The 25,932-nt window shown below is 47.8% G+C and overlaps 1 protein-coding gene across 2 annotated transcripts in view; it reads right to left on the reverse strand.

Annotated features, from left to right (window-relative positions):
- Nucleotides 1-4,805: 4,805 nt before the first annotated feature.
- Nucleotides 4,806-25,932, reverse strand: part of LOC137323908 (hyccin 2-like) — a 49,066-nt gene continuing 27,939 nt past the window's right edge. The window contains exons 8-11 of one of the 2 annotated variants that reach the window (XM_067987986.1): nt 25,517-25,604; nt 20,817-20,976; nt 20,141-20,299; nt 4,806-9,104 (exon numbers count right to left, since the gene is read on the reverse strand). In XM_067987986.1, coding sequence (XP_067844087.1) covers nt 8,536-9,104; nt 20,141-20,299; nt 20,817-20,976; nt 25,517-25,604 — 976 coding nt within the window. In that variant the 3' untranslated portion in view covers nt 4,806-8,535. The remainder of the gene's footprint in view (nt 9,105-20,140; nt 20,300-20,816; nt 20,977-25,516; nt 25,605-25,932) is intronic. The other variant, XM_067987987.1, reaches the window with a different exon arrangement.

Below are 25,932 nucleotides of genomic sequence, written 5' to 3' on the forward strand. Positions count from 1 at the left end.
GAGAGAAACACACACATAGAGATAAATGCAGAGTGTCAGAGAGAGAGACAGAGAGACATACATACATAGAGATAGACACAGAGTGAGAGAGAAACACACAGGGAGAGAGAGAGACACACAGATATAGAGACAGAGAGAGAGAAACACAGGTAGAGATAGACACAGAGTGAGAGACAGAGAGAAACACGCACATAGGAGATAGACACAGAGTGAGAGAGAGAGAGAAACACACAGTGATAGACACTGGGAGAGAGAAACAGAGAGAGAGAGAGACAGAGTGAGTGAGAGCGAGAAACACACACATAGAGATAGACAGAGTGAGAGAGAAGAGAAACACACACATAGCAGATAGACACAGAGTGAGAGAGAGAGAAACACAATGATAGCACAGGGAGAGAGAAACACAGAGAGATAAACAGAGTGAGAGAGAGAGAAACACAATGATAGCACAGGGAGAGAGAAACACAGAGAGATAAACAGAGTGAGAGAGAGAAACAAAGATAGAGATAAACACAGAGTGACAGGGAGAGAGAGAAACACACCCATGGAGGTAGACACAGAGTGAGAGAGAGCGAGAAACACAGAGATAGACAGAGAAAGAGAGAAACGCACACGTAGAGATAGACACAGAGTGAGATAGAGGGAATCACAGAGTGAGAGATAGAGATAGACAGAGAGAGAGAAACATACAGGGAGAGACAGAGAGAAACACACATGGAGATAGAGATAGAAACAGAGAGAGAGACAGAGAAACACACCAATAGAGATAGACAGAAAGTGAGAGAGAGAGAAACACACACATAGAGATAGACAGAGAGAGAAAAACACAGTGAGAGACAGAGAAAAACACAGAGATAGACACAGAGACACAGCAACACATAGAGGTAGAAACAGAGAGACAGAGACATACACACAGATAGACACAAAGTGTGTGAGAGAGAGAAACACACACATAGCGATAGACACAGAGTGAGAGAGAGAGAAACAGACACAGAGTGAGAGAGAGAAACAGACACAGAGTGAGAGAGAAACAGACACAGAGTGAGAGAGAAACAGACACAGAGTGAGAGAGAAACAGACAGAGTGAGAGACAGAGAGAAACACACACAGAAATAGACACACAGTGAGATAGAGGGAAACACACTCATAGAGATAGACAGAGAGAGAGAGAATCAGATAGACACAGAGTGAGAGACAGAGAGAAACACATACATAGAGATAGACACAAAGAGAGAGAGCAAGAATCACACATAGAGGTAGTCACAGAGTGAGAGAGAGAGAGAGAGAGAAACACAACATATAGAGGTAGTCACAGAGTGAGAGAGAGAGAAACATACAGAGGTAGTCAGAGTGAGAGAGAAACATACTGAGGTAGTCACAGAGTGAGAGAGAGAAAAACATAGAGGTAGTCAGAGTGAGAGAGAAACATACAGAGGTAGTGAGAGAGAGAGAAACATACAGAGGTAGTCACAGAGTGAGAGAGAGAGAGAGAAACATACAGAGGTAGTCAGAGTGAGAGAGAAACATACAGAGGTAGTCAGAGTGAGAGAGAAACATACAGAGGTAGTCACAGAGTGAGAGAGAGAGAAACATAGAGGTAGTCACAGAGTGAGAGAGAGAGAAACATACAGAGGTAGTGAGAGTGAGAGAGAGAAACATACAGAGGTAGTCACAGAGTGAGAGAGAGAAACATACAGAGGTAGTTACAGAGTGAGAGGGAGTGAAACATAGAGGTAGTGAGAATGAGAGAGAGAAACATACAGAGGTAGTGAGAGTGAGAGAGAGAAACATACAGAGGTAGTCACAGAGTGAGAGAGAAACATACAGAGGTAGTCACAGAGTGAGAGAGAGAGAAACATACAGAGGTAGTCACAGAGTGAGAGGGAGTGAAACATACAGAGGTAGTCACAGAGTGAGAGGGAGTGAAACATACAGAGGTAGTCACAGAGTGAGAGAGAGAGAAACATACAGAGGTAGTCACAGAGTGAGAGGGAGTGAAACATACAGAGGTAGTGAGAATGAGAGAGAAACATACAGAGGTAGTCACAGAGTGAGAGAGAAACATAGAGGTAGTCACAGAGTGAGAGAGAAACATACAGAGGTAGTCACAGAGTGAGAGAGAGAGAAACATACAGAGGTAGTCAGAGAGAGAAACATACTGAGGTAGTCACAGAGTGAGAGGGAGTGAAACATACAGAGGTAGTCACAGTGACAGAGAGAAACACACAGAGATATGGAGTTAGAGAGAGAGAAACATACAAATAGAGATAGATACAGAGTGTGAGTGAGAGAGAAACACATACAGATACACACATAGTGAGAGAGGGAGAAACACACATAGAGATAGGCAGAGTTAAAGAGAGAGAGAAACACAGAGTGAGAGACAGAGAGAAAGACAGACAGATACATAGAGAGAGTGAGAGGGAATTTATTGCTCATCCCTAGTTACCCTTGAGAAGGTAGAGGTGAGCCTTCTTGAACCACTGCAGTTCGTGTGGTGAAGGTTCTCCCACAATGCTGTTAGGTCGGGAGTGCCAGGATTTTGACCCAGCGATGATGAAGGAACGGTGATATATGTCCAAGGTGGGATAGTGTGTGACATGAAAGGTGATGGTGTTCCACCTTGTCCTTCTAGGTGGTGGATGTCACAGGGAAGATGCTGTTGAAGTAACCTTGGTGAGTTGCTGCAGTATATCCTGTAGATTGTACACAGTGCAGCCACAGTGCAAAGTGGATGGAGAGGGTGGGTATTGAGTCAAATAGCAAACTGTCCTGGATGGTGTCGAGCTTCTTGAGTATCGTTGTGGCTGCACCCTTCCAGGCAAGTGGCAAGTTTCCATCTCACTCCTAACTTCAGCCTTAGATGGTAGAGAGGCTTTGGGGAGTCAGGCGGTGAGTTACTCGTCAAAGAATACCCAGCCTCTGATCTGCTCTAGTAGCCAGACTGTTGATAGAACTCGTCCAGTTAAGCTTCTGGTCAGTGGTGACCCCCAAGATGGTAATGGTGGTGCGCTGAAGGTCAGGGGGCAATGGTTGGACTTTCTCTTGTTGGGGAAGCTCATTGCCCAGCATTTGTGTGGTGCAAATGTTACTTGCCACTTATCAGCTGAAGCCTGGATGTTGTCCAGGTCTTGCTGTACGTGGGCACGGACTGCTTCATTATCGGAGGAATTGCGAATGGAACTGAACACTGAGCAATCATCAGCGAACATCCCCACTTCTGACCTTATAATGGAGGGAAGGTCATTGATGAAGCAGCTGAAGATGGTTGGGCCTAGGACACTGCCCTGAGGAACCCCTGCAGCAACGTCCTGGGGCTGAGATGATTGGCCTCCAACAATCGCAACCATCTTCCTTTGTGTCTGGTATGACTCCAGCCACTGGAGAGTTTTTCCCTTGATTCCCATTGACTTCAATTTTACTAGGACTCCTTGGTGTCACACTCAGTCAAATGCTGCCTTGATGTCAAGGGCAGTCACTCTCACCTCACCTCTGGAATTCAGCTCTTTTGTCCATGTTTGGACCAAGGCTGTAATGAGGTCTGGAGCCGAGTGGTCCTGGTGGAACCCAAACTCAGCATTGGTGAGCAGGCAGTTGGTGAGGAAGTGCCGCTCGATAGCACTGCTGACGTCACCTTCCATCACTTTGCTGATGATTGAGAGTCAGCTGATAGTACGGTAATTGACTGGGTTGGATTTGTGCTCCTCTTTTTGGACAGGACATACCTGGGCAATTTTCCAAATAACTACACAATCTCCTAAAGTTGCAATCCATGAACTGAATACCTCACATTAATCCTTGGCTGAGATCCACGCTGGTCAAGTGCTGCTCCTAGTTTCTGCTGCTGAGCAATGGTACGTAATGATCTACCCCCCCTCCCCTCGTGTGAGATTTGCATTTCATGACGTCAGTTCTGCCCTTTCAGCTGTGCCACAGATCCAGTCCTGGGCCACGTGTGCCAGCGGAGAAAGTAGCTGAGGAGATCTGCAGGAAATGATTCAATTATATTCCAGTGCACAGCCCTGGCTGTGAGATCAGTCTGGCACGAATCACCACCAAACCGACCACCTTGTCAATCTCCAGTCTTGCATCAGCTGTGGTTTTAAAAAAGGCTGCAGTAGACTTTAAATTTTTTTTTTAAAAAGGTGCTCCCCGCTGATTGTTCCCCTCTACCCAGCCTCCTGTCTGTCTTTACGTTGGTGAGGGACGTGTGAAACTGGCAGGAGGCAGGAATGCTGCAGCACGCTCAACCCCCTCACCTGAGCATCGCATAAGCAGCAGCCTTCACCCTCCAATCATTCAGACCCCTGCCCGCCTCCTCTCACTTGCCAGGTAGGGGGTACTCTTCTGTGGGCAGCTGCCAGGAAGTTCAATTCAGGTGTGGCAGTGCCAGAGGGCTCAGCCCACTCCTGCTCTCAGTCTCAGGCAGGCTGGGGCACAGGGAGCTGCCTCTCGCTGGGTACCTCACCCAAGGGGCCAATCCTCATGTGCCAGTGTTGGTGTGGAGGGAATCAGTGCCAAGCCCTGACATCCACTCCAGGTAGTGTCCAACACAGACCTCAGTAAACTCGACGACCGATGGAGCTTGTCTGAATAGAACTGGAGCCTCCGCCTGAACAAAAACTAACCAACGAGTAGAACTGGGAAACGCAGGAGCATAGTGGCAGCAGAGGGCATGTGAATGAGCGGATGTTGCAGGGGATATCAGCCCCCAACTCTCCTCTGTGTTTGATCAGTGCTGATCCCGGAGAGGCAGAAAGTCCCAACTAAAAAAGGACAAATAGAAATGTGAGGCCAGCCTAGTATCCAGAAACAGCACAGTATTTATTCCAGGTACTGAGATTACAGATAGATAATTTCTCTGCATTGCAGACTGATCTGAATGTTTATACATCTGTATTTACACATTTAAAATCTTTAATCTGTGACAGGTATTTACAGTATTGAGATCACATTCACATCTCTTACATTAACAGTATAGTTAATTTTTAATTTAAAAAAGCTGTTTGTTCAAAGAATGACAGGTTTACATGCACCAATCAAACCGTCAACACCTGAATTCCCACTAGATGCCACTCACTCCTTCATTCACAGACAGCACCCAGTCGCTGAGCATCTCTCGGGAACACAGGAACATTCTGGTCTGGACATAATCTACAGGCCCTTAGAAAAGTGGGGATTCTGGGAGGGGTGGGGTCTGGCTGCTCATCACTTCAGTTAAGATACAGGGTTGGGGAAGGGGTGTAACTTTCCTCTCCCACTCCCCACGTCTCCCAGTGAAGTCAGCAGTTAGATAGACACACACACACACACTCCAGTAAGATCCATCTCTCTAATCTCACTGGACTCACTTCAGCAGAACATTCTTTGGGTCAAAGAAATACTTTTATTGATTTTTGTTCACAAGCACCAAGACTGAAGACCAAACAAATGCAACAGTTTAAATTTGCAGAGATGGGTTGAAAACCTGCAGGTCCCACAGCTCCGCAACTGTTCCCACTTCTGTGGTGGCGGGGAGCTAACTGGCCGCTGTTAAATGGACACCATCCTGTTACCAGCCAGGTTAAACCCAAATTCAACAGCTCATTGTCGCTCGAATGGACAGGAGCTAGAGGCTGCAGAATCTCCTGGAACTAACAGAGCTCCTGGGTAACCAGCTCACACAGCCTCTCACTTTGGACACTTGTGAAACATGATTATAACATGAAAGGACAGCTCAAACCAGGGCCATCATGCACCCAGCCCATGACTGAATGTAAAATCAAAATGTGCAAAAAATCATTTGTATTTATACCCCAATATCAGTTACAGCTAAACTACATTCACCAAGAATTGATCCCAGTGCCTGTGAAAGCTAGGCTGCAGCCCAATCAAATCCAAGTTTGTGTCCTTCAAACATCAACATGAGAGGCAGTGATTCCACCCACACCTGCTCAGCAACATTCAGGTCTTTCTGCTCCATCACTGTTGGTCTCCAAACTGGAAGCAGCCTGTACAAATCGGCCTGGCAGTGTACTCAGTGGGAGAGGCAGTGAGGTCGTATGTCCCAAGGATCCCAAACATTCTTTCACGGGGAGGGTGGAGCACGGGTCCTGAGGAGAGAGGCCCATGAGGATACGCCAAACCTGGGCGTTGGAGCTCAGGCTGCTTCTTAGGTTGAAAGCTGCTACGGTCTTCGTGCCTGACCTGAATTTACAACACACGTTTCAGTCAGTGAATGTTCGATGAGCAGAAAGACACGGAGAGAAACCGATAAAACTCCCAGCCGAATCTCAGACATCAGCAGCCCTCAGTACCTGGTCTGAGGGTTTATACAGAAACTGGTCATAGGAACATGGGCCAGATCCTTGTACCTGACCCAGGGGTTAATAAAGAGATTGGACCCTTGTACCTGACCTAGGGGTTAATAGAGAGACTAGACCCTTGTACCTGATTCAGGGATTTATACAGAGACTGGACCCTTGTTGCTGGCCCAGGGGTTTACACAGAGACTCGACCCTTGTACCTGGCCTGGGAAAGCTGTCTTCCCCCCCATTAAGATGTCTGTACCGAGCCTGTTGCTGCTACGGCCCAGGACAGCTTCACATCCCGAGGGACTCCAGGCAATCCCAGGAAATGCAAACAGGTAAGAGCCTTGACTCCGGGGGCACTCCGATCCTGGATAGCTGGACTCCGGGGGCACGCCGATCCCTGATAACCGGAAGAACACTGGGGTTAGATTTGAGGGCCAGCTTTTCACCAGGACGAGGCATCCACTGTAGCTTTTTATAACGAATCAGGTACAAGGTGGAATGATTTGTTTTATATCCAGTGAATCAGGCTCTGCTCAGATAGCCAGAAACACTAAAGACCCCCAATAAAGTAAGATCACCATCAGACCCTCCGTAACAATCAGCTCCAAGCCCACGGTGATGGTCTGAGTTAATGCGCAGGGCTGGTTTGTGCTGAACACAGTCAGGGGTCACCACCCAGGGACCCTGGAGCAAGTGTGTATGAAAATCATGTGTCAGCGATTGTCCATCAGTATGACATGTATGTACATACACGCAGAGACACAGACCAGGGGCCAGTGCCCCAGTGTAGTCAGTATCTGCAGCAAAGGAGAAATTAGAGAATAAAATAGGAGGCAGGATGAAAGGAAAGTCTTGTTGCTGTTTTATGAAGAGTCCTGACTGTGTCCCCAGCTCTGCATGGACGTTCCACGCTTAACGCTACAAACCCCAGCCCTAGTGCACAGATGACCATTTATGACAGGGTGTGAATTCACAGGGTTTGGGAGAGTCAAAGAACCAGCCCTTCTCAACCAGCAGGAGCACCACCTAATCGATCACATGACACGGAACAAAGTGAACCAGTGGCGAACAGTAAACAGCTACAAGGGAGGGTGAGGCCTTTTACCATCTGCCACACTTTGTAGGGTTCAAGTTAACTGTGTCACTTAGCTGTACACAAATAACTACTCCAACTCAATACTGATCGTACACATCGCAAGGTGACAGCTTATCAAATGCTAAGAGGGGCTTTTCCCAAAGGGCAGGGAGTTTAGCGGAGAGTGGGTCTGAGATCACTCAGTTATACACACTCTGCTCTAAGTGCTTTACAGATCAACTCAGCGAGCAGAGAGTCTCAATCAGCTTTATAGACGCTCCCTGCTCAGTGCTCCTTTAGAGACTCTCCCTATGCTTCTTAGTGCTGTTAGAGACGCTCCCTGCTCGCTGCGTTTCTGTGCTCCTTTAGAGATGCTCCATGTTTCTCAGTGCTCCTTTAGAGATGCTCCCTGAGTTTCTCAGTGCTCATTTATAGACGTTCCCTGCTCCGTGTTTCTCAGTGCTCCTTTATAGAGTCGCTCCCAGCATGTGGTAATACAATCTTTCTTTGGCGAGAGACATTTTCTGCTTTCTTTCCTTTAATAAAAGGTATTCCAGTCAGCATGAGCAAAAGAATGTTTGGGCCTCTCTGAAAGCAGCGAAGTGTGTTCTGAAGAAATGGGGTAGGCTGCGGGAGGGAGGCTCAGTAGGAGGCTGTGGGAGAGACGGTCAGTGCCAGGCTGTGGGAGGGAGGCTCAGTAGGAGGCTGTGGGAGAGACGGTCAGTGCCCGGCTGCAGATTGCCTGCAATGGAAGGTCTGATTGAAATGGACCATAATGACGGTCAGTTCCAGCGAATCTCCTGAGTCAGGACTGGCATCAAATAGATTGCACATCACCCGAAGACGAAGAAGGGAAAGGGCTGCATGGGAACACGTGACGCGGGAACAAGACGTGGCAATACGTGACGTGGGAACACGCAATGCTGCGTGGGAACACGTGACTTGGGAACACGACGCTGCACGGGAACACGTGATGCTGCACAGCCCACTTCCTACAGGCTCTTTTATTGCTCTTCCAGTACAAAATAGTTTTTTTCCCCTTCACAATAATCATCACTTGGAATTAAACAGGGTGAGATTGGGGTGGCGGGGGTCACCTCCCACAGGGAATGGAGTTAAAAAAGGATTCCCCCACAGTAGTGATTGGGGAGAAGGGGCAGTGACTGCCTACACCTGGGAAATGAGCTGCATGTTAAAGCTGGGTGAGCGGGATTGTTTGGTAAGAGGAGCTCCCGGGGAGAGCAGGTCCTTGCCCTCACCACCTCGGCCCAGCCGCTCCTCTTGGAGGCTGATGGTCGAAAACCTGTTGGTGTTACCGAGAGCCAGATTGGAACCCCCGTCCGGGGCCTGGCTCCCGTTCACCCGATCGTAGGATTTGGTGGAGGAGGTGCTGGCCGTCCGCACCATGCCAACAGCTGCTGCTTTAGGCACTGGCTGACCACTCGCAATCATCAGGTGTTTCTTCACAGGAGTCAGCTCCATGGCGTCTGTGGCAGGGCAGGCTGGCGGCAGCTTGCGACCACCCGTGTCCCTGCTAATCTCAGCCGGCCCCTCGGCCTTGGACAGCACCGTCTGGTCTTTGTCTTTGTCTTTGCCTATCAGGCTGCTGGGACCTTTCTTCAGGCTGCTGCTCTTGGACCCACTTGGCTGACTGCTACTGGAGGCCCCCGATGAGAATCCCTCGTCGGCGTCGGTAAAGTGGACGGTCTCCTCTCCCTTGTTAGCACCGTTCAGATCTGTGAAACAAACGGAAAGGACAGATTACACACGCGCCAGAAGTAACAGTCAATGGAATTTCCCAGGAAAAAGCCACAGAATCAAGACTCTCACACCAGAAACCCCAGCACTCGGTCCCTCACACACACACACACCACAAACCCCAGCACTCGGTCCCTCACACACACACACACACCACAAACCCCAGCACTCGGTCCCTCACACACACACACCACAAACCCCAGCACTCGGTCCCTCACACACACACACACACCACAAACCCCAGCACTCGGTCCCTCACACACACACCACAAACCCCAGCACTCGGTCCCTCACACACACACACCACAAACCCCAGCACTCGGTCCCTCACACACACACCACAAACCCCAGCACTCGGTCTCTCTCACACACACCACAAACCCCAGCACTCGGTCCCTCACACACACCACAAACCCCAGCACTCGGTCCCTCACACACACACACACACCACAAACCCCAGCACTCGGTCCCTCACACACACACACACACCACAAACCCCAGCACTCGGTCCCTCACACACACACCACAAACCCCAGCACTCGGTCCCTCACACACACACACACCACAAACCCCAGCACTCGGTCCCTCACACACACACACACCACAAACCCCAGCACTCGGTCCCTCACACACACACCACAAACCCCAGCACTCGGTCCCTCACACACACACACACCACAAACCCCAGCACTCGGTCCCTCACACACACACCACAAACCCCAGCACTCGGTCCCTCACTCACACACACACCACAAACCCCAGCACTCGGTCCCTCACACACACACACACCACAAACCCCAGCACTCGGTCCCTCACACACACACACACCACAAACCCCAGCACTCGGTCCCTCACACACACACCACAAACCCCAGCACTCGGTCCCTCACACACACACACACCACAAACCTCAGCACTCGGTCCCTCACACACACACACACACCACAAACCCCAGCACTCAGTTCCCAAGTTTAAGAGTGACATGCTTAAATCAGAAACTAGAGTCTTAAACTTAAATAAAGCCAAATACATAGGTATGAGGGGCAAGTTCCCAAGATAGAATGGGAAATTAAATTAAAAATATGGTATATAAGCAATGGCAAACATTTAAAGAAATATTTCAATATTCTCAACGAATATACATTCCATTGAGAAATAAAAACTCCACGGGAAAAGTGTGGCTAACTAAAGAACTTAAGGATAGTATTAGGTTGAAAGAAAGAGGCTTGTAATGTTGCGAAGGAGAGTAGTAAGCCTGAGGATTGGGAGAATTTTAGAAACCAGCAAAGGACAACCAAAAAATTAGAATCATAGAAGTTTACAACATGGAAACAGGCCCTTCGGCCCAACATGTCCATGTCGCCCAGTTTATACCACTAAGCTAGTCCCAAATTGATGAGAGAAAATAGAATATGAAAGTAAACTAGCAAGAAATATAGAAACAGATTGTAAGAGCTTCTACAAGGATGTAAAAAGGAAGAGATTAGCAAAAGTAAACACTGGTCCCTCAGAGGCTGAAGCAGGAGAAATTATAATGGGGAATCAGGAAATGGCAGAGACGTTAAACAAGTATTTTGTATCTGTCTTCACAGTAGAAGACACACACACACACAAAAAAAATCACACCAGAAATAGTGGGGAACCAAGGAGTAAATGAGAGTGAAGAACTTAAAGTAATTAATATCAGTAGAGAAAAAGTAATAGGACTAAAAGTTGATAAATCCCTGGACCTGATGGCCTACATCCGAGGGTTCTAAAAGAGGTGGCTGCAGAGATAGTGGATGCATTGGTTATGATCTTCCAAAATTCCCTAGATTCTAGAACAGTCCCAGCAGATTGGAAGGTAGCAAATGTAAGCCCGCTATTCAAGAAAGGAGGGAGAGAGAAAACAGGGAACAAGGTTGCCAGTTGGCCTGACATCAGTCGTCGGGAAAATGCTGGAATCCATTATTAAGGAAGTGGTAACAGGGCACTTAGAAAATCATAATATGATTAGGCAGAGTCAACATGGTTTTATGAAATGGAAATCGTGTTTGACAAACCTATTGAAGTTTTTTTGAGGATGTAACTAGCAGGGTAGATAAAGGGGAACCAGTGGATGTTGTACATTTGAATTTTCAAAAGGCATTCGATAAGGTGCCACATAAAAGGTTGTTACACAAGATAAGGGCTCATGGGGTTGGGGGTAAATATTAGCATGGAGAGAGGATTGGTTATCGGACAGAAAAAAAGTAGGGATAAACGGGTCATTTTCATGTTGGCAGACTGTAACTCGTGGGGTGTCACAAGGATCGTGCTTGGGCCTCAGCTATTAAAATCTATATTAATAACTTAAATGAAGAGACAGAGTGTTAAGTATCCAAATTTGCTGACGATACAAAGCTAGGTTGGAAAGTAAGCTGTGAGGAGGTCACAGTGTCTGCAAAGGGATATAGACAGGTTAAGTGAGTGGGCAAGAAGGTGGCAGATGGAGTATAATGTGGGGAAATGTGAGATTATTCACGTTGGTAGGAAGAATAGAAAAACAGAATATTTTTTTAAATGGTGAGAAATTATTAAATGTTGGTGTTCAGAGGGATTTGGGTGTCCTCGTACAAGAAACACAAAGTTAGCATCCAGGTACGCAAGCCACTGGAAGGTAAATGGCATGTTGGCCTTTATTGCAAGGGGTTGGAGTACAAGAGTAAGGAAGTCTTGCTACAGTTGAGTAGAATGGACCTATACTCTCCGGAGTTTAGAAGAATGAGAGGTGATCTCATTAAAACAGACAAGATTCTGAGGGAGCTTCCCAGGGTAGATGCTGAGAGGTTGTTTCCCCTGGCTGGAGAGTCTAGAACTAGAGGGCATTGTCTCAGGATAGGGGGTTGGCCATTTAAGACTGAGATGAGGAAGAATTTCTTCACTCAGAGGATTGTGAATCTTTGGAATTCTCTACCCCAGAGAGCTGTGGATGCTGAGTCATTGAATATATTCAAGGCTGAGACACAGATTTTTGGACTATAGGTGAATCAAGGAATATGGGGATCGGGCAGGAAAGGGAGTTGAGGTTGAAGATCAGCCATGATCTTAACGAATGGTGGAGCAGACTCAAGGAGTCATATGGCCTTCTCCTACTTCTTATGTTCTCACACTCAAACCACAAACCCCAGCACTCGGTCCCTCACACACACCACAAACCCCAGCACTCGGTCCCTCACACACACACACACCACAAACCCCAGCACTCGGTCCCTCACACACACCACAAACCCCAGCACTCGGTCCCTCACACACACACACACACCACAAACCCCAGGACTCGGTCCCTCACACACACACCACAAACCCCAGCACTCGGTCCCTCACACACACACACACCACAAACCCCAGGACTCGGTCCCTCACACACACACCACAAACCCCAGCACTCGGTCCCTCACACACACACCACAAACCCCAGCACTCGGTCCCTCACACACACACCACAAACCCCAGCACTCGGTCCCTCACACACACCACAAACCCCAGCACTCGGTCCCTCACACACACACCACAAACCCCAGCACTCGGTCCCTCACACACACACCACAAACCCCAGCACTCGGTCCCTCACACACACACCACAAACCCCAGGACTCGGTCCCTCACACACACACCACAAACCCCAGCACTCGGTCCCTCACACACACCACAAACCCCAGCACTCGGTCCCTCACACACACACCACAAACCCCAGCACTCGGTCCCTCACACACACCACAAACCCCAGCACTCGGTCCCTCACACACACACACACCACAAACCCCAGCACTCGGTCCCTCACACACACCACAAACCCCAGCACTCGGTCCCTCACACACACACACACACCACAAACCCCAGGACTCGGTCCCTCACACACACACCACAAACCCCAGCACTCGGTCCCTCACACACACACACACCACAAACCCCAGCACTCGGTCCCTCACACACACACCACAAACCCCAGCACTCGGTCCCTCACACACACACCACAAACCCCAGGACTCGGTCCCTCACACACACCACAAACCCCAGCACTCGGTCCCTCACACACACCACAAACCCCAGCACTCGGTCCCTCACACACACACACCACAAACCCCAGCACTCGGTCCCTCACACACACACACCACAAACCCCAGCACTCGGTCCCTCACACACACACACACCACAAACCCCAGCACTCGGTCCCTCACACACACACACACCACAAACCCCAGCACTCGGTCCCTCACACACACACACACCACAAACCCCAGCACTCGGTCCCTCACACACACACACACCACAAACCCCAGGACTCGGTCCCTCACACACACACCACAAACCCCAGGACTCGGTCCCTCACACACACACCACAAACCCCAGCACTCGGTCCCTCACACACACCACAAACCCCAGGACTCGGTCCCTCCCACACACACCACAAACCCCAGCACTCGGTCTCTCACACACACCACAAACCCCAGCACTCGGTCCCTCACACACACACACCACAAACCCCAGCACTCGGTCTCTCACACACACACCACAAACCCCAGCACTCGGTCCCTCACACACACACCACAAACCCCAGGACTCGGTCCCTCACACACACACACACCACAAACCCCAGCACTCGGTCCCTCACACACACACACACCACAAACCCCAGCACTCGGTCCCTCACACACACACACACCACAAACCCCAGCACTCGGTCCCTCACACACACACACCACAAACCCCAGCACTCGGTCCCTCACACACACACACACCACAAACCCCAGCACTCGGTCCCTCACACACACACACCACAAACCCCAGCACTCGGTCCCTCACACACACACACACCACAAACCCCAGCACTCGGTCCCTCACACACACACACACCACAAACCCCAGCACTCGGTCCCTCACACACACACACACACACACACACACACACACACACCACAAACCCCAGCACTCGGTCCCTCACTCACACACACCACAAACCCCAGGACTCGGTCCCTCACACACACACCACAAACCCCAGCACTCGGTCCCTCACACACACACCACAAACCCCAGCACTCGGTCCCTCACATATACACACACAACTTGCATTTATGTAGCACCTTTAACGTAGTTAAACGTCCGAAGGAGCTTCACAGGAGCGTTATCAGACACATAACTGGATATTAGGACAGGTGACCTAATACTTGGTCTAAGGCAGGTTTTAAGGAGCGCCTTAAAGGAGAGATTGAGGGAGGGAATTCCAGAGGTAAGGGCCGAGGCAGCGGAAGGCACAGCTGCCAATGGTGGGGCGAAGGAAGTCTGGGATGTGCAAGAGGCCAGAATTGGAGGAACACAGACTTCTCACAGGGTTGTAGGGCTAGAGGAGGTTAGGGAGACAAGGAGGGGCAAAGCCATGGAGAAATTTGAACATGAGGATGAGAATTTTAAATTCAAGGCATTGCTGGACCGGGAGGTGACCTTGGGCACAGGGGTGATGGATAAACGGGACTTGGTGCAAGTTAGGTTACGGGCAGAGTTTTGGATGAGCTCAAGTTTACAGAGGGTGCAAGGTGGTAATCCGACCAGGAGAGCATTGGAAGATTCAAGTATGGAGGTATTAAAAGTATGGATGAGGGTTTCAGCAGCAAACGAGCGGAGGCAGGGCCGGAGACGGGTGATGTTACGAAGGTGGAAGTGGACGGTTTATGGTGACGGAGAGGATATGGGGTCGGAAGCTCAGCTCAGGACGCCACAGTTGCGAACAGTCTGGTTCAGCCTCAGACAGTGGCCAGGGAGAGGGATGGAATCGGCGACTAGGGAACAGAGTTTGTGGCGGGCAGCAAAGACAATGGCTTCAGTCTTCCCAATATTTAATTTTAGTAAATTTCTGTTCATCCAATACTGGATGAAGGACAAGTAGTGTGACAAATCAGAGGCAGTGGAAGGGTCGAGAGCTGGTGAGGTAGAGCTACGGGTCATCTGCGTACATGTGGAACCCGACTCCATGTCTTCGGATAATGTCGCCGAGGCGCAGCATGTAGATGAGGAAGAGGAGGGGACCAAGGATAGATCCTTCAGGAGGGAAATCAGAAAACATTTTTTCACATAAAGGGTAGTGGAAATCTGGAACTCTCTTCTCCAAAAGGGTATGGATGCTGGGGGTCAATTGAAATTTTCAAGACTGAGAGCAACAGATTTTTGTTGTGCAAGGCTAGGAAGGGATATGAAGCTAAGGTGAGTAAATGAAGTTGAGGTACAGATCAGCCACGATATAAGTGAATGGCAGAACAGACCTGATGGGCTGAATGGCCTACTCCTCTTCCTATGTTCCATCAGGAAGGTAATGGCTTGGCATTAGGAATAGCTGTACATCCAGTTATGAAGTTAAAAATAGTTCATGGGTCTGACAATACAACAACAACTTGTGCCTTTAACATAGTAAAACGTCCCAAGGCGCTTCACAGAAACGATCAGACAAAACGTGACAACGAGCCACATGGAGATATTAGGACAGATGACCAAAAGCTTGATCGAAGAGGTAGGTTTTAAGGAGCATCTTAAGGAGGGGAGAGAGATTGAGAGGTGGAGAGATTTAGGGAGGGAATTCTAGAGCTTAGGGTCTAGGCAGCTGAAGGCACTGCCACCAGTGGTGGAGCAAACAAAAATCGGGGATGCACAAGGAGAGTGGGGGCATCACAGGCAGAATAAAATAGGCTTGGCCCTCCCGAGGCACCCGATCAAACCAGGGCATACCCGATCTTGAGCCACTCCACAAGCTAGCTGTTTCATGGCAAATGCAGAGTTCACATAAATGAAATGTGGCTCCTGTTTTGTTTGGTTAGCCAGATATCTGACACCATGTTTGAGTCTCCAGACCAAGGTATCAGAGTCTACAGATGTAGTGTTTGTTTGCCTGGCATGGAATGCACACACTGACTCTTAGGGACAATCCCTCTCCCTCATCTCAGTCCAGACAGTTTAGGCACAGGCTGGCAACAGCCAAGAGTTAGAGATGCCAAAATGTGCACAGGATGCTGCTGGAGTCTAACTAAAACCATACGCCATACCACACACAACACTGGTGAGCTTCTCACCATCAGCCTAGAAGCACCCAGGAGCCAGGTGGGTAGAATCCCAGCCCCCAGCGATAGGTTCCATCAACGAGCCAGGCCAGCTAGTCAATCGCCACTAGTGCCCACTCAGGGGGACTGAGACTCTGCCTAACCCAGGTATTGGGTCACCAAATCTGCCAGAGTGCTGACTCATTGCCAAGCTTCCATCAGCAGGCTTGAAGTCAACTTGAGTAGATTTTTTATCTCCTCTCCCCCGAGGACAGTGATTAAATGTATATGTAGTGGCAAAACCAATCTAACCTTGTGCCCAGTATTCATGAACTGCAGAGGGTGCTCTGCTGTCTGTGGCCGGCCCACATATCATTGGCTTCACCGGTATGGCGAGCAGAGATAGTGAAGGGGGTTAAAGAGATGTGTGTGTTTCGGTCGGTGCGTCTCCCATCTCCACCATCGTGGCTCAGAGAGTGTGCAGGGTTCAATGAATCTCTCGGCCCGTCGGCTGCTGAATGGGGGTGGGGGGTGAGTCCAGGCCGGACTCGGTACGGGAGAGTCGTTTTCTCCACAACTGGTTTTGGGGTCTAATGAATGACCTCTCCCAAGCAGTGCGATTTATTGTTGGGGTCCTGGATAAAATGGGGCAGTTGAGAAGTAGGCTGTTTGGTGAGCAACAGCAACGTCACAGGTTCAATCCTCATTCACCTACCTAACTGCAGCGGAACAGCTGGCTCCCGCTTACAATGACCTGTGTATTTTGAGGAGGGGGTTTGTTCAAGTCCCTGATACTCAGTAGTCCCAACACACGATGAAAGAAGCTCAGCGGGTGGTGTCGATTTGGATTTCTACAGAACTCCTGATACAGCTCCGCACGGATGGCTATGGGATGTCATTGATTGTGACGGATTGAGAGCGGTTATTAACGGGAAGGGTTCAGATTCGGCCGAGTGACATTTATCCATGGTTTTGAGCAGGGGATCATTGAGTGGTTGATACTCCGAGGAGTTGATTAGTAAGTTATAAAGCTGATTTAGGTACGGGCGCCCATTGCACATAATTGAGCTGAAAGGGAATCAGTGGACACTGACGTCACTAAAGGCCACAATGTGAGGTGGCAAAAAAAAAGAAGGTTGGAGGTAAAGGCGATCACTCAGGGTTAATTAGAATCTTGGTACGCACCACCTAACCGGGTCCAGTTTTGGCCCCCACATTGAAGTTCCAGAGAGGTTGCAGAGAAGGGTCATGGGGATGTGTTCATTTTTGATCTACTCATAATACTTGCTATTGCTCAGTGCTAAATCTCCATCCTGTAAATCTCTGGCTGCACCCTCTATCTCTACTGCTCTCCCTATTTTAGTCTCATTAGCAAATTTGACAAGTTCACAGTTGGTTAGTTTATGTCAATTAGTAACCACAAGGGTCCAAGCACTGAACCCGCAGGACTCCACTCAACCCCTCCCACCAGTCTGACATTACACCCCTCACATGCACTCTCAGCCTGTTTTTTAAGCAGCCTCATGTTTGAATCAGAAGATTGTGGGTTCAAGTCCCGCTCCAGAGATTTGAGCCCATAATCCAGGCTGACATTCCTGGGCAGTACTGCACTGTCGGAGGTCGCCTTTCAGATAAGGCCCCGTCTGCCCCCTCAGGTGAATGTAAAAGATCCCATGGCACTATTCAAAGAAGAGCAGGGGAGTTCTCCCTGGGGTCCTGACCAATATTTATCCCTCAACGAACATCACTAAAACAGATTATCTGGTTATCACATTGCTGTTGGTGGGAGCTTGCTGTGCACGAATTGGCTGCTGCATTTCCCCACATTACAACTTCAAAAGTACTTAATTGGCTGTAAAGTACTTTGGGACATCCTGAGGTTGTGAAAGGCGCTATATAAATGCAAGTTTGTTCTTTTACTCAAATAAATGTTTAATTTATAGCCTTTCATGTGGAACTTCATTACAAGTTTTCTGGAAGTCCAAATAAACTATTTCACAGGTAGTTCCACAACCTACTTCATCTATGACATTAAACAAGGAGCTGAGGAGGTTTGTGAGGCAGGGAATCCCCACTCATCCACTCTGGCCATTTCTCATTGAATTATTGCCCAGGTTCTCCTCCAGCAGAGACCCTATTCCGAGGGGTATTATTTCACCTCTTTTAGGTTAAGGAGCCTTAGTGACATCATGGACATAAGGGAAATGATTTCTGAGTTGAGAGCACACTCTACCTTTTGAGGTGGGAGTTAAAAATCAGACATTTCCGAAGGGTTTTGCTTGCATTAAAATGTCCAGTCCTTTTCATTACACCCGACACACAAACAGAACATTTCCTCTCGAGCTGACACTGCAGTGCAGATAATCTGAACTCAATGTAAGCACTCAGCTACATTTTGATTTTAAGATAGTCACTGTGAGGACTGCAAGACAACGAATCTTCAAAACTTCATTAACATCTGATCAAACGCATTCAATTCAACTTTGTTTCGCTCCATCTGTCAGTGAGGTAAGCTAAAGCAATCCAGCACTCTCCTCTTGACCAGTTACATACTCCGCCCTTGCTGCTCAGCATTCAAACAGTCTAAATTAAGCACACAGCACAGCAAGAGAAGCACACACAGCCATGCAGCGAAGCATTCAGTGCCAAAGTATGGACACTGCAGCCTCCACATCCAGCGACAGACTCCCACTGCACCCAGTAAAGGAATTCAAACCAGAGCAGGCTGCAGCTTTGATAACACTCCTGCTCAGACATCCCCAGCACAGGTCGACAGTGTAACATCTGCTTTTAAACTTACCACCAATCACCACTTTTATATAATGAGGATCAAAGTCAAAGTCAGTGGCATTTGAAATAAATTCTGAGGAATATAATTAAATCTAGGTTTTTAAAAGTTATTTCCGTGTCATCCCAAACCCCCTCCCCAAAAAAACTCAACAAAGGGGGCTCCGTGCACCCGACCAATCAGGTGGCGGCTCGGTGTAATGTAACCCCCCTGCCAAGGTTTCCCCGCCTTTCCTGGTCTCCTGACACATTTTGTTTCTGTCGGTTGCTACAAGCTGCATTTATCGAGTGGTTGAACCAGACACAGATCAGTAAAGACCTGGGTTTCACCAACTATGGACTCTGCTGATCTCAGGGTCACAGCTATTGGCCTCAGTGAACCCTGGGTTAGAGAGTGGGGGAAATCAGCTAGGGTCCCTGCTCCTGATCACTGTCCACTGACCCCTGGAATGGAGAGAGGGAAATCAGCCAGGGTCCCTACCCCTGATCACTGTCTAGTGAACCCAGCTAGATAGTGATTGTGTGGTTTCTGGGTGAGGATCAGCTCTGATGCCCCCAGTAGAGGGTGGGGGCAAGGGAGGGAGGGGGTGAGCGAGAACAGGAACAGTTTAGGATTGGGGGGAGCTCACTGGCTCCACACAGCACTTCCAGCATTTGTGTTTTATTTAAACAAAATGTTCTCAGTAGTTTTGCTTCAATTCCTCGTTGCAAATGATAAAGGAACAGCAGCGATGTTGAGGGGTGAAGCATCCAGTTGTGAGGAACTGCAATGGAAAGACGCATTAGAGGGAGTTGTTTCAGCAATCCGAGAACTCCCCGAATGAACAGGCAGGATGAAGGGTGGGGGATGAGATGCGGGAGCAAGAACATGCAGATGGCAGTCAACGAGCACAGCCCCATCGGACAGCCTTCGAAGCCGAGCGGTCAGCCTGTTGGATTGCCCTTCGCCATGCTTTGTCATCACAGCAGCAGAATGCACGTTTGTAAACAGAGGATCCGGCCCGGCACAGCACAGTACATGAATGATACTACCTGACCGGCTGCTAGCAAAGGGGGAATGCGTTAATACACCCTGGGATAGTGGATACAGGCACTGGGATGAAAAAAGGCCCTGCTTGGGGACAAAGAGCCTCGGCTGTCTTCCAGCATCCTCACTGATCTCTGCCTCCTCATCTCTGGCCTACCCTCTGCCGTTGTCATAGACGCCGGTTCCTGCAGAATGCGCCCGGGGGATATTCGCGTCCCCTCCCCATTCCTCTTGCGCTCTCCGGCCAATTCAGACGGGTCACGGGCTGGGGAGGTGGGGTCGTTTGACTCAGCATCAATTGTGAAGTCAACACAATCTGGGATTCAACACAAAACATTTAGTGTTTCCCCATCCAGCTGGGCCTGTTGCAAGCCACAAGGAAAAGGCAGCGTGAAGATAACACAGTACAGAGAAAGAGACAACAAAACAGACAGCAACGGGGAAAGTTGACAGACAGCTCAAAACAATGGTAATGTTGACATCAGACAGAGCCAAACCCGCAGATCCAGAACACAACCTCATACCGTCCAAGGGGCCTGCGCCTGCACTGACCGGAGGGGCCTGCGCCTGCACTGACCGGAGGGGCCTGCGCCTGCACTGACCGGAGGGGCCTGCGCCTGCACTGACCGGAGGGGCCTGCGCCTGCACTTGGTTTGTTTTGGTTTTAAATTGAAAGGAAGCGGAGTTTGGAGTGTTTAACGGTAGAAGCACAGCATTACCATTTTTGATTTGATAAAAAACAGACTGCAGGAAACGAGCGCGTGTTGGGGAACAAATGTTTTGTAACAAAAGTAGCTCGAACATCAAAGACGAGGATTTTTCCAGCTGCTTACCTTCTCTCTTCCAGCGGTGCCTTCGTATTGACGCAGTGGTGATGGCGGTACGAGATATCCTAGGTGCTGTTGGCGTGACCTCCACCTGCAGACACCTCCGCCCCACTTTCGAAATATCAGGAGCATCGAAGGGTAACGAGCTCTTCATCGCATTAGCGACCTGTAGAAAACAAAACCAAAGTAAAGGTGGGAACGGAGAATGTAGATCAATAAGGAACTACACTCCATCGATATCGCACCAAGGCATGTAACTGAACACCATATTAGTACCAGACAACTCGACTGTTTGTATCTAGACTCCCCCTTTAAACTGGTATTATTAGTGTAATACACACTACTGTACCAGTATTGGTGTAACAGACGTCACTGTAGCAAAGCATTAGTATAACACAAAATATGATGTGTATTAGTGTAACAGACAGTACTGCACCAGCGTATCAGTGTAACACAGTAATGGACCAGAGTATTCGTGTAACAGACAGCACTCCGCCAGAGTATTACTGTAAAGTGGAAAGTATGTTATGAGTGCATCAGTGTAACACACTAATACTCTGGTACAGTACTGTACCAGGGTATTAGTGAGACAGTACTGCACCAAAGTATTAGTGTCACAGTACTGTACCAGAGCATTAGTGTAACACAGAAAGTATGGTATGAGTGTATTAGTGTAATAGACGGTACTGCACCAGAGTGTTAGTGTAATACACTAATACTGTGCAGTATTGTCTAACAGAGTTACGCACCAGAGTATAAGCGTAACATAGGAACAGGAGTAGGCCATTCAGCCCCTCGTGCCTGCTCTGCCATTTGATAAGATCATGGCTGATCTGTGATCTAGCTCCATATACCTGTCTTTGGCCCATATCCCTTAATACCTTTGGTTGCCAAAAAGCTGTCTATCTCAAATTTAAATTTAGCAATTGAGCTAGTATCAATTGCCATTTGCAGAAGAGAGCTCCAAACTTCGACCACCCTTTGTGTGTAGAAATGTTTTCTAACCTCACTCCTGAAAGGTCTGGCTCTAATTTTTAGACTGTGCCCCCTACTCCTAGAATCCCCAACCAGTGGAAATAGTTTCTCTCTATCCACCCTATCAGTTCCCCTTAATATCTTATAAACTTCGATCAGATCACCCCTTAACCTTCGAAACTCCAGAGAATACAACCCCAATTTGTGTAATCGCTCCTCGTAACTTAACCCTTGAAGTCCTGGTATCATTCTAGTAAACCTACGCTGCACTCCCTCCAAGGCCAACATGTCCTTCCGAAGGTGCGATGCCCAGAACTGCTCACAGTACTCCAGGTGCGGTCTAACCAGGGTTTTGTATAGCTGCAGCATAACTTCTTCCCCCTTGTACTCCAGTCCTAGATATAAAGGCCAGCATTCCATTAGCCTTATTAATTATTTTCTGCACCTGTTCATGACACTTGAATGATCTATGTACCTGAACCCCAAAGTCCCTTTGGACATCCACTGTTTTTAACTTTTTACCATTTAGAAAGTACCCTGTTCTATCCTTTTTTGATCCAAAGTGGATAACCTCACATTTGTCTACATTGAATTCTATTTGCCACAGTTTTGCCCATTCACCTAATCTATCAATATCCCTTTGTAATTTTATGTTTTCATCTACACTGCTTACAATGCCACCAACCTTTGTGTCATCGGCAAACTTAGATATGAGACTTTCTATGCCTTCATCTAAGTCGTTAATAAATATTGTGAATAATTGAGGCCCCAAGACAGATCCCTGCGGGACTCCACTAGTCACATCCTGCCAATGTGAGTACCTAACCATTATCCCTACTCTCTGTCGCCTTTCGCTCAGCCAATTTCCTAACCAAGTCCGTACTTTTCCCTCGATTCCATGGGCTTCTATCTTAGCTAACAGTCTCTTATGTGGGACCTTATCAAATGCCTTCTGGAAGTCCATATAAATAACATCCATTGACATTCCCCTGTCCACTACATTTAGTCACCTCTGCAAAAAATTCAATCAGGATTGTCAGGCACCTTTCACAAATCCATGCTGGCTCTCTCTGATTAACTGAAAATTCTCAAGGTGTTCAGTCACCCTATCCTTAATTATAGACTCCAGCAATTTCCCCAGAACAGATGTTAGGCTAACTGGTCTATAATTCCCTGGTTTCCCTCTCTCTCCTTTCTTAAAAAGCGGAGTGACATGTGCAATTTTCCAATCTAGAGTGACAGTTCCTGAATCTAGAGAACTTTGAAAGATTATAGTTAGGGCATCTGCAATGTGCTCACCTACTTCCTTTAAAACCCTGGGATGGAAACCATCTGGTCCTGGGGATTTGTCACTCTTTAGTGCTATTATTTTCTTCATTACTGTTGCTTTACTTGTGTTAATTTTATTGAGTCCTTGTCCCCGATTCAATATTAGATTTCTTGGGATTTCCGGCATGCTATCCTCTTTATCTACTGTAAATACTGACACCAAGTAATTGTTCAACATGTCCGCCATTTCCCCATTGTCAATGACAATATCCCCACTTTCAGTTTTTAAAGGGGCCAACACTGCTCCTGACCACCCTCTTTTTCCTAATATAACTATAAAAGTTCTTCGTATTGGTTTTGATATCCCTTGCAAGTTTCTTTTCATACTCTCTTTTTGTAGCTCTTACCATCTGTTTTGTGACCCTTTGTTGATCTTTGTATCTTTCCCATTCGCCAGGATCGGTGCCATTTTTTGCCTTTTTGTATGCCCTTTCCTTATGTCTTATACTATCCCTTACCTCTTTAGTTGTCCATGGCTGTTTTTTTTGGCAAGTAGAGTTCTTGCTCCTCAGGGGCATAAACCGGTTCTGTATCTCGTTAAATGTTTCCTTAAACATTTCCCACTGATCAGTCGTTTTACCCATTAACAGATTTGCCCAGTTTATTGTGGACTGTCTCTGTCTCATCCCATTGAAGTTGGCCTTACCCAAGTCTAGAATCTTAGCAGCTGATTCACTTTTTTTCCCTTTCAAACACTACATTGAACTCGATCATGTTATGATCGCTATTGGATAGATGTTCACGCACAGTTAAGCTGTTAACTAAATCTGGTACATTACTCATTACTAAATCTAGTATGGCTTGCCCCCTTGTTGCTTCTAGGACATACTGCTGTAGAAAACTATCCCGGACACACTCAAGAAATTCACTACCTTTCTGACAGTTGCTAGTCTGCTTTCCCCAATCTATGTGAAGGTTAAAGTCCCCCATTAAGACTACTATGCCTTTGTTACACGCTTGTCTAATCTCTGCATTTATAGAATCTAGCACTTCAGAGCTGCTGCCAGGGGTCCTATACACAACTCCCACTATAGTCTTAGATCCTTTCCTATTTCTCAATTCAACCCATAAGGTCTCTGTTGGCTGCTTACCTCTCATTATATCCTCCTTTATCATTGAACTGATTTCATGTCTAATCACTAAGGCTACTCCTCCCCCTCTTCCATTTTCCCTATCTCTCCTGTAGACCTTATAACCCGGTATATTTAGTTCCCAATCCTGACCATCCTGCAGCCATGTCTCAGTAATAGCTATCATGTCATACCCTCCAATTTGAATTTGAACCTGTAGTTCATTTAATTTATTCCTTATACTCCGTGCATTTGTATATAGAACTCTTAGTTGGGCCACACACCCTAGCCTGACCTTCAGCTTTGATGCTAGGTTAATCGCCTTACGCCTTCTAGTTTTCACTTTATCTGTAGTGCCTAAAGTACACTTTCTTTCTGCTGCTCTACGCTTTTCCCTTTTACTTGTTCTTGAACAACTGTTTGTATTGTAAATTTCCCCAGGTCTTCCCCTATCTTGCTGCTCTAACAGATGTCACTGCAGCAGAGCATTAGTAAAACACAAAATATGGTATGAGTGTATTAGTTAACAGATGGTACTGCATCAGAGCATGTGTAAGATAGTAGTGCACCAAAATATTAATGTGACAGTACATCAGAGTATTAGTGTAACAGACAATACTGCACCAGAGTATTCGTATAACACACAGTACTGCACGAGTATTAGTGTAACACAGACATCACTGTAGCAGAGCATTAGTATAACACAAAGTATGGTACGAGTGTATTAGTGTAACAGATAGTACCGCATCAGAATATGTGTAACATAGATAGTACTGCACCAGAGTATTAGTGTATCATCGACAGCTCTGCGCCAGAGTAGTGTAACACGAAAAGTATGGTATGAGTGTAACACACTGCACCGGAGTATTAATGTAACAGTATTGCAGAGTATTAATGTAACAAACAGCACTGCATCAGAGTATTAGTGTAACACTGAAAGTATGGTATGAGTATTAATGTAACAGACAGTACTGCACCAGAGTGTTACTGTAACAGACTGTACTGCTCCAGAATATGGTGTAACAGACCATACTGTACAAGAGTAGTAGTGTAACACAGGCAGCACTGTAGCAGAGCATTAGTGTAACATAGAAAGTATGGTATGAGAGTATTAGTGTAATAGACTACACTCTAGAGTATTGTTGCGGATTGTGTTTATTTCTTGATGGTAAAATTTCTTCTGTCCAGTACCTCCCTCCCCTCCCCCTATTTGCACACATGCACTCAGATCAACATGCCCTCTTCTCAGGGCTGGGACACTCTGGGGAGGGGGGAGGGACCCTCTGAGGTGTGGATATAATCCTTGTGTTTCGGATGCAGTAATTCACTTACCAGCAATGGCTGTGAGTACAGCTCTAACTGTGCCCGGTACACCAAGTCCTCCAGCGCCTCCTGGCCCAGCTCCCACTCCCCGTTGTATCTGCGGAAAAATAAAAAGGAGGAAAACTTCAAGAAAACATCCGCTACCGACAGATGGATTCACCATCAACTCAAGCTCCTCCTCGGACTCCATTTCCCCACCCCACTCCCAGACCACCAAATTCACACAACCCCTAAACCGCAGGCGGTGGAGACAGGTGGTGAGGTAGAGCTGGGTGTCGTCAGCGTACATGTGGAACCTGACTGTGTCTGCAGACGATGTCGCCAAGGGGCAGTAGATGGATGAGGAAGGGGAGGGGACCAAGAATAGATCCTTGGGGGACTCCAGCGGTCATGGTGCAGGGGAAGAGAGAAAAGCCATTGCAGGA

This window comes from Heptranchias perlo, chromosome 7 (assembly GCF_035084215.1).
Source record: "Heptranchias perlo isolate sHepPer1 chromosome 7, sHepPer1.hap1, whole genome shotgun sequence".
Classification (NCBI taxonomy): domain Eukaryota; kingdom Metazoa; phylum Chordata; class Chondrichthyes; order Hexanchiformes; family Hexanchidae; genus Heptranchias; species Heptranchias perlo.